The 8,966-nt window shown below is 35.9% G+C and overlaps 1 protein-coding gene across 4 annotated transcripts in view; it reads right to left on the bottom strand.

Annotated features, from left to right (window-relative positions):
- Positions 1–3,915: 3,915 nt before the first annotated feature.
- LOC128864498 (carbohydrate sulfotransferase 1-like) overlaps positions 3,916–8,966 on the bottom strand; it is a 75,971-nt gene continuing 70,920 nt past the window's right edge. For 3 of the 4 annotated variants that reach the window (XM_054104189.1, XM_054104190.1, XM_054104191.1), the window contains exons 3-4: positions 5,911–6,112; positions 3,916–5,812 (exon numbers count right to left, since the gene is read on the bottom strand). In XM_054104189.1, coding sequence (XP_053960164.1) covers positions 5,687–5,812; positions 5,911–6,112 — 328 coding nt within the window. In that variant the 3' untranslated portion in view covers positions 3,916–5,686. The remainder of the gene's footprint in view (positions 5,813–5,910; positions 6,113–8,966) is intronic. The other variant, XR_008454699.1, reaches the window with a different exon arrangement.

The following is an 8,966-nucleotide window of genomic DNA, read 5'->3' as shown; positions in this document are numbered from 1 at the left end:
ATTGAAAAAAATTGATATCGATGACTGTTTTTTTAACATAGCACACTCAATTGATAAGTCGAACAAATTCGATAAATCGAACAGCGCCTGTTTTAATTAGTTCGAGTTATCGCGAGTGCACTGTATATTCACATACATACAAATGCTTCCGAACATGTGCCTTATTTGGAAGGAAATGCTCAACCCCTCAGCGAAAAAAAAATTTGTCAAAAATCAGCGAGCATTTGAGCCACTTGAAAATTGCACTTTGTTATACTGAAATTGAATGGGCTATAAAACGGGGCTATATACCTATATACACATATATTTATGCAAATTTTTTGAAATTTGTTAATTTTTTGTGAGTTTTGTACCAAGCTTGGAGCTTTTTGTAGAATGCACCATTATTTTCTAAAAACATAAAAAGATTTAAATACAAACAAAAATAGTGTAAACTAGGTAATTTGTCACGCTCCTATTATTTTGAATCCAGTGTTAAAGGGTGATCAGATTGGAGGTACTTTTTCCAATAGGAGTTTTTTTGACAGATCACGCACGACTACTGTCAAATTAAATACATAATTTTTTTCAGCATACATTGATATTTCATCATGGAAAGACTAACGCTTCAACAAAGTTTACAAATCGGAAAATTGAATTACGAAAATCGACGCTCTGTGAAAAGTGTTCAGCGCGCGATCAGGCCAACTTTTGGTGTTCAGTGATGAGGTCTATTTTTGGCTTAATGACTACATCAACAAGCAAAATTGCCATACTTAGACTGAAGAATAGCCCGAAGCCATTCAAGAGCAACCATTACATCTATTGAAAACAACCATTTGGTGCGGCCTATGGGCTGGACGAATCATCGGCCTATATTCCTTCAAAGACGAGACTGGCGTCAATTTAACAGTGAGTGGCGAACGCTAGTGCGCCATGATAAACGACTTTTTGATTTTGGTTCCAACAAGACGGCGCTACTTGCCATACAACCATACAGCCCATGAAACAATGGATTTACTGCGTTGTCGTCTCTGTGAGGAATTTATCTCTAGTTTCGGAGCTGTGGATTGGCCACCAAGATCGTGTGATATTATACCTTTGGACTTTTATTTGTGTATGTAAAGTCTAAATGCTTTGTGGATAATCAAGCTTCGATAGAGGCATTGCCAGCAAACATTATTAAAGTTATTCACGAGATATGGACCGTAGTCCTTCAGCGAGTCATTTAAAATTGCTATTTACGGATGACCGAATTACGACGCAGTCTCGCCCAATATTTGAAAGTGATTATCTTTAAACAATAAATATCATCAATGGTTCTGTAAAAAAACAAAAATAAAGATTGCGCAATCAGTTTGAATTTTCTTTGTTTTATTTCAATTTAAAATCCGATAACTCTAAATTGATCACCCTTTAGATATTGATTTGTTATTTATTTTGCATTTAAAAAAAAAAATGAAATAAAGGAATAATTTGTGCAAAAATTACCGTCAATCCAGTAAAAATAATCATCATTTTAAGTTAATGTGTTGAAGTGCGCTATTTCTTTGCCCATAGCTGTATATAGTCATATGTATATGTGTTTTTGTTAAGATAAAATTGCAAGTGATGTGTTTCCGTATTGCTCACTACAGTATGCGCTATATTCAGCTAAAGATATGTGGAGTCCCCTTTTTTTAAATCCCATATTCATACATACTTTTGTATGCACATACAGTATTGGCCAAAACTATAGCACCCTTCAGTGCGCAAACGATTGCTGATTTTCTCAAAACAATGAAATGAGAATTAAAATTTTTTTCATTTTATTCTTTTTCGTATATTTAATTTTAATAAAACAACATATTTGTGTGTGTTTTTTTTATTTCAAAAGCTTAACATAAAGTAGTCCATATTAATCCAAAATTCTCTGAGCAAAACTAAAGCACCCCCTATATTGGTGTAAAGAAGTACGTTTCTATGCTAATATTTTTTTCAGTTCCGCAGAAATCATGAATTATATCAGCGATTATGTAGGCAATTTACATAAAGAGCGATGGTCCGGTCTAGAACGCTGCAGTACTGCCAAGTGTTTTGTGACAAGCTCGAACAGAAAACTGTCTAACTTTCTACTAAAACTTTTAAGGAAAGACGTTCGGTCGGAATTACTAAAGGACACAACACATGGGGTCAGCATATGACCTCCATTGGAATCATTGAGGATCCGATGTGTCTGTCTTGTTTGGAGGATCGGATAGCACTGAGCATTTTCTCTGTGAGTGTCCTACATTTGCAAGAGCAATGCTTTGAGTTTTGAGTTCCGATGTCGTGAATATGAGCAATAATCGTTCTCTAAAACTGGAGGATACTTACAGATTTGCCAAAGAATCTGGAAAATTCTCGTAGGGCTAACTACCTCTGCCTCTGTCTCTATTCTTTCCTATCTCTTTCTCTGATACTTTTCTCCTTTCCTCCTTGACTATCTACCCTCTTTCCAGAGCTCTAAATGCAATGGGCTTTTTAGCCTGAGTGTTTTAGGAGACGCCAAATCTCTTGGTACTACTTGGCTCGACCTATTCAAATTTCAATTTCAATGCTAATATTTTGAAGAAAATCTCTCATGGTTGGTTTGTCCTTTTATAGCTTCAAATAGTTCGACCTTGATCCTACAGTTTAACCTATTAATTTTCATATTAACGATCTGCCATAAGTTATCAGTGAGGTTGAGGTCAGGAAACTTGGCTGGCCATTTTAAAACGGCTATGCCATTATATTGTAACCAAGTGAGACGTGTGCTTACGATCGTTGTCCTGGTTGAACCTCCATCTCAGTGGCATCTGTTCTTCAACGTATGGCAGCAACACGTTCGCTTACTAACTGACAAACATAAATTTGTCTGGAAGAAACTGCTGGATCTTTTTGAATGTGTCTTTTTATCAAAGAGTCTTTCTGACAAAAGAAAAACCTTTCGTGGTCAAATATGCACTGCTATGTCGTATAATTTGTTGCCATTTTAAGGGTAGCTTCATAATGCTTCTCTCATAGAAGTCTTGGTCCTTATTAGCGAAAAACTTTTCACACATCTTCTCTTAATACCAGATTTTTATCATTCAGGAAATTTTGCAATGAGAGAAAAAGGTGGTAATCGCTTAGTGTCAGGTCCACACTATATGGTGGATGCATTAAAGCTTCCCTACTAAGCTCCCGCAGTTCTTGGCGAGTCCCAACAGACGTGTGCGACCTTGCGTTCTCCTGATGGAACATAGCAACACCTCTTCTTTTGGGCAATTCTGGTCGTTTCTGCCCAATCGCTAGCTTCAAACGGTTCAGTTGTTGACAGTAGAGTTCTAAATTTATTGTTTGGCCATACATAGTTAGTTCCTCGCCGTTAGTCCTGGTTTGGCCACCGTTTGAGCTGCTTCATCACGCTTTGATCACGATCGTTTTCGCACAGTATTGTCGTATGTACCCATTTCTCAGCCCCACTCACCATCCGTTTATGAAATGGGTCGATTTCGGTCCGTTTGGCCAACGCTTCGCAGATGGAAATTCGATTTATTATTTTTTTTTTTTTTTGTTAATTGGTTGTGGAAGCCGAAAATCGAGCTTCTTTTTGAATCCCGCTTTGTGCAAATAGTTTAAAACTGATCTTTAGCTCTTGAGCGGTGTTACGATTAATATCATGCCGTTGAAATACGATTATTTTTGTGATTTTATCGATATTTTCTTTAACATCAAAAGTGCCTGAACGGAATCGACGAAACCAAAATTGCTCGTAAATAGAATTTACAGTATTTACAGAACTAGAAGAGAAGGAAACTCTTTAACACGTTCTATGTTCTTGCCCTGCAATAGCTAGAACCCGAATGAAATGTTTACGATCTCTACAATATGAGAGGTTAGAATGTCTATTTTAGAACTTTACTTAGAACTTACTTAGATTCGCAAAAGACGCAGGCTTATTACAAGAAGCCTACTATAAGGAAACGTAAGGGTCAAGCTCCATTTGGTACCACTAAGGATCAATAGGTCTATGTGATGGATTTCTGCCAGCCAGGTCAACTTAGTATTTACAGTATCGGCACGGTGTTTCATGCTCCGAATGGTAGTCACGCACCAACCCATTCGGCTACAACAGCCTGCTTTAGTTGGTTACAACTAGCTGTTTTATTAAAAGTGAATATATAAACAAAAATAAAAAATAAAAAATAATAATTTTGATATCATTGTTTTGAGAAAATCTGCAATCAGAAAAACGCGCTAGGACGGTGCTATACTTTTGACCAATACTGCATGTATGTATGTATGCTTATTTTTTATTCTTAATAATTAGTGATTTCCTTTTTAGGACTTTGTTTTCATGAATTTTGAAATGTTCAGCAAAAGTATTAATTTTAACGCTTTTGGAAAGCTATTCTTTTATCTACTTACAATTTAAAATATATACAGGGTGCGCCATCTTTTATGTCGGTACGTATACGCTGAATAACTTTGTCATTTACCAGCCGATCGACTTCAACATACATGTTTTCGATACGCCAATTCAGTACAATTTCAACCACGGATCGCTTTTTTACTCGTACACCGAAACAACCGAAATCGACGCTATAAAACCTGAAATGCTTCACAAGGTGATAACAAACGCAGAAAAAAGATCGCAGTTTGTGATTGCTAATAAAGGTGGCCACTTGATTGATATTATTATATATTCAAATAATAGTTATAATAAATTCTAAATAATCAAACCGAATAAAAATAATAAATACTTCACTTATACAAATCAGTTTTTTTTTCAATGTTTTCATACCAAAACATGGCGCACCCTGTATGCATGTACGTGTATTTAGGTATAATGTCAAACTCATTTTTGGTTTTTTATGCATTTAATTGTGTGCATTTAGAAACATTTTTGTTTTTCTTTACATTTTATTCTCCTTAGTATAAAATTTTATTTATCGAAATTATTTTGAAATTAGCTTGTCATCGTAATGAATGCGTCAATTTAAAAATTATTTAACTAATTAATTACATACCTAATTAGTATACTTAGTGATTTTAACTGATTGCAAAAAATTCGTAACGCCTAAAACTATGCGGTGTAAAAATATCTACGCGTGGTAATAGTACATAAGTATGTGTGTATGTATGTAGTACATATATTATTAATTCGAGTTGTTTTCGTTCTTAATTTTTTGTTTCCGTTTTAAGTATGCGAACATAATATTTACTTATGATAACTACAGTTTATTAAAGAATTTCACTACTACAGTGCCGCACTGCTGATACGTATATATTTAGTATGTAAGTGTGTGCAACTGGTATAGGCCTGGGCGGACTCGGATTTCCATTCGAGATTACACATTCTGCTTGCTGCTAGCTAACCCTTATAAATGCTCTTGTTTCGTTCACTTCTCACGGCCCCAATATTGAATTGTTTTTGCGCTAAACAACTTTTCTTAAAACTCTAAATTTTCTTAATACTAAATACGCATTCATAATTACAAATATTAAATACATTCTTATTCTCGTCGACGCTTTCTTGCGCGTCAACTTAGTAACATTTTTTTATGTTTAACTTCTTCGATATATCACAACAAAATGGTATGAAAAAATAATAATAATAATATAAGCGAGATAGATAAAAATATATGTAGATTAGGAGACACAAGATTTAAGATTTAAAAAATGTAACTTAATTGAAATATTCAACGATATTTAGAGCACTTCACGATAACGGTGGTGGTAGTTCAAGTGGATCGAATGTTATTGGCTGGAAGTCCGTGAAATTTTCAATCTTGCGGTAACCCCATAAATGCATGGCCTCCTCGCAGCTGTTTTGTATATACTGGATCTAAAAAAAAAACAAAAACAAGAACACAATTTTAGGGGTAACAAGAAACAATTTTTAGTATAGTTTTTTAACAAAAGTTTTTTTTTTACAATTTTTACCTCCTCCACCCGCAGATCTTGCTTCCAATGAAATGGTGCCGACTTGGAGTCGCGATATGTCGAGCTAACACCGCCGATATTTACTTTTGTATGCGTATCGAGGAATTCTTCAACTAGAGGATCGAATGGCAGTCCATAGAATTGTAGCACCTCTTGAGTCATATCGTAAGTATTCAGCGAGAGGTCCTCATAACGCAAAGTTCTAAAACATGATTGGAGAAAAAAATATAAGAAAGAAAATGTTTAGATATTTTTTCAATGGTTTTTTACATTTTTTAAAATAGAATGTAAAATTCAATTTGGCAACATGCTATATGGAAAATATAAAATAAATAATATTTTCAAAGGGGCCTTCACTAAAGCTCCCAGCCTAAAATCAAACATATGAGCCGACAAAATTAAGCGAACATATTTTAACAGCCACCAGATTATACTTTTACAAAGGTTTTGGATATGCCGAAGCCAAATCTGGCGTCATAATTGCTTTGGAGACTCGGGTTTTCGAGTTATCTTAACTTAAAAGTGCAAAATACGCGATTTATTAACAAAAAAAAAAAACCACATGCCACACATACATATGTGTATTCTTCGTCTTTCGAATGCTTTGTTCAATATCTTTTTTTCACCGAGTTAGCGCATTTACACATTTTTTAATTTATTATTTTATCAATACTCAAAAACCTACTATTCGTTGCTATTAACATATATACAAGCTGAAGTCCAAAAAAGACAACACTGAGCTAAAATAGAAACGACAGGAGCTTTGTTCTGATAACTTCGAGTTTATATTTAAAATAGTCCCCTCTGGCCTCGATACATCGCTTCGCGCGATCTAAAAGCTTTTCGAAAGAGTGTTTCACGTCATTGACCAGAGTCCTTCAGGATGTCGGTACAAGACTTTTGGATGGCCTCTACGGACGCAAAACGTTTTCCTTTCATGGCCAAATGAAATTTTCCGGATAGATAGAAGTCACAGGGAGCCATCCCAGGCGAATGATTGATGGTTAAAATGCGATTTCTAGTCAAAAAATCAGTCACTAGAGTGGATCGATGAGATGATGCATTATCATGCAATAAGCGCCAGCTTCCTCCTTCGCGGTGTTCAGGGCGAATTCCACAAATGTGATGCAACAAACGCTTTAAAACGCCAAGATAGCCCTTTGGCACGACCTCCTTGTGGACAATTCCCTTGAAATCGTAAAAACAAATGAGCATCGACTTGATTTTTGACTTTTCCAAACGCGATTTTTTGGGTGGTGGCTCGTCTGGGGCCTTCCATTCGGCACTTTGACGCTTAGTTTCAGGCTTATGTTGGAAGCACCCCATTTCATCACCAGTTACAAGGTAATGGGGACCTTTAGTGAGGTCTTTTGAATGTTGAAGTCTGAGACATTTTTGATCCTCAGTTCACTTCGTAAGCCCAAATGATCAGTTAGAATGCGGTAATTCGATGTTTTGGAGATATTCAACTCCGATTCCACGAATTTCCACGATGATTTCGGTTCATTTTTGATAAATTTACGGGCAATTTCGGTGATTACTGATTCTGTCCTCACAACCATCTCTGAAACGTGTAAACCACTCATGAACTCTGGCACGAGATAGACAATCATCTCCATAAACTTTTTTCATCAATTCAAATGCTTCGGTAAACGTTTGACCGATTTTAAAACTAGGGTTTGATATTAGCTCTTTGAACGAAATTCATTTTTGTACGGATTACACAAACACACTGACACTTTAGACGCAATAACTTCGCTTCCACTGAACCGAATGTTATCAAGATTTCATTGGAAGTCAGCTAGGGATGTAACTTCCAACTCACTAACTCATTAAAAAGATGGCGCCATCAAAAACATTTTTCTGACGCCAGTCTTGTTTAGTTTGGACGTCACCTTGTATATATCACCTTGATCAAAAAGCTCCCGGAACAACCGCTAGGTGACGGTCTAAGTCAACTGATTTGAGTTCTATTTTTTGTTTTTTGTCAGGTTGCCACATCTGTGATTAACATTCCTATCAATTTTATTAAATTTTATCGCCATTGCTTGACATTTGTAAAAGTTACGCCCTCTTGAATAAATCCACTTCTGCACGTGGTTCCGATTTTTAAAAATGGATTTGAACTTGAAATAACGAGTTTGTATTAAATTTTACGTTAAAAATTGAGTTAATGGTGCAAAAACTTTAGAAAAAAGCCGTTTACGAGTGGCATGAACGCTTTAGAAGAGATCGTGAGTCCATCGAGAATGACGAGCGTAGTGGCAGGCCGTCAACATCGAAAACTGATGAAAACATCAATAAAGTGAAAGAAAAGTTGATCAATATCCGTAAATTAACCATCAAAGAGCTGACAGAGGACTTTAATATTGCCGTTCATTAAACCCGTTCAGGTCGTTGTAGTTAATGGGTTGCCCTTTGATATCGCCAAAGACACAATTTCCAAGGTTGAACCCGACCCAAAATTAATAAAATACTTCATTACTTGAGACAAGATGTGGGTTTATGAGTGCGACACGCAATCCAGACATCAGCCGAATGAATGGAGCGCTCCGAGTGAACCAAGACAAAAAAACGAAGTCGTTGTGAGTCAAAAGAGAAAGTGAGGCTCACGGTTTTAATGGATTACAACGGTATTTTACGACACGAATTTTTGCCAGAAGGTTAGTTAATTAATAAGGACTATTATTTGGGCGTTATGAGACGTTTACGTGAAGCCATTCGCCAAAAAAGAAAGGTTTTCGGGCGTTTCATGTTCGGGGAGGAAAAAGAGAAGAAGACGCGTTATTTTCTTCTGTGTCATAACGACTAAGGTGAAATTTGGATTATGCGCCCAAATCAATTCGTGTTACTTATGCGCCTCATACAGTATCGAATGCAAAAGCAAATCCGTAATTCCAACGATTCCGTTTTGGCAAGCCGGCCAAAAGGCAAAACACATAAAAAATCTGATTATTTTGATGCCGCTGATGAAATTATATCAACATTTTAGGCTTAAACTCTTCTATTATCTAAGCTATTTTTTCGGAAACATATTTTTATTTAAAAAAAACTCG

This window comes from Anastrepha ludens, chromosome 5 (assembly GCF_028408465.1).
Source record: "Anastrepha ludens isolate Willacy chromosome 5, idAnaLude1.1, whole genome shotgun sequence".
Lineage (NCBI taxonomy): Eukaryota > Metazoa > Arthropoda > Insecta > Diptera > Tephritidae > Anastrepha > Anastrepha ludens.
This window is presented reverse-complemented; position numbering and strand designations above follow the sequence as displayed.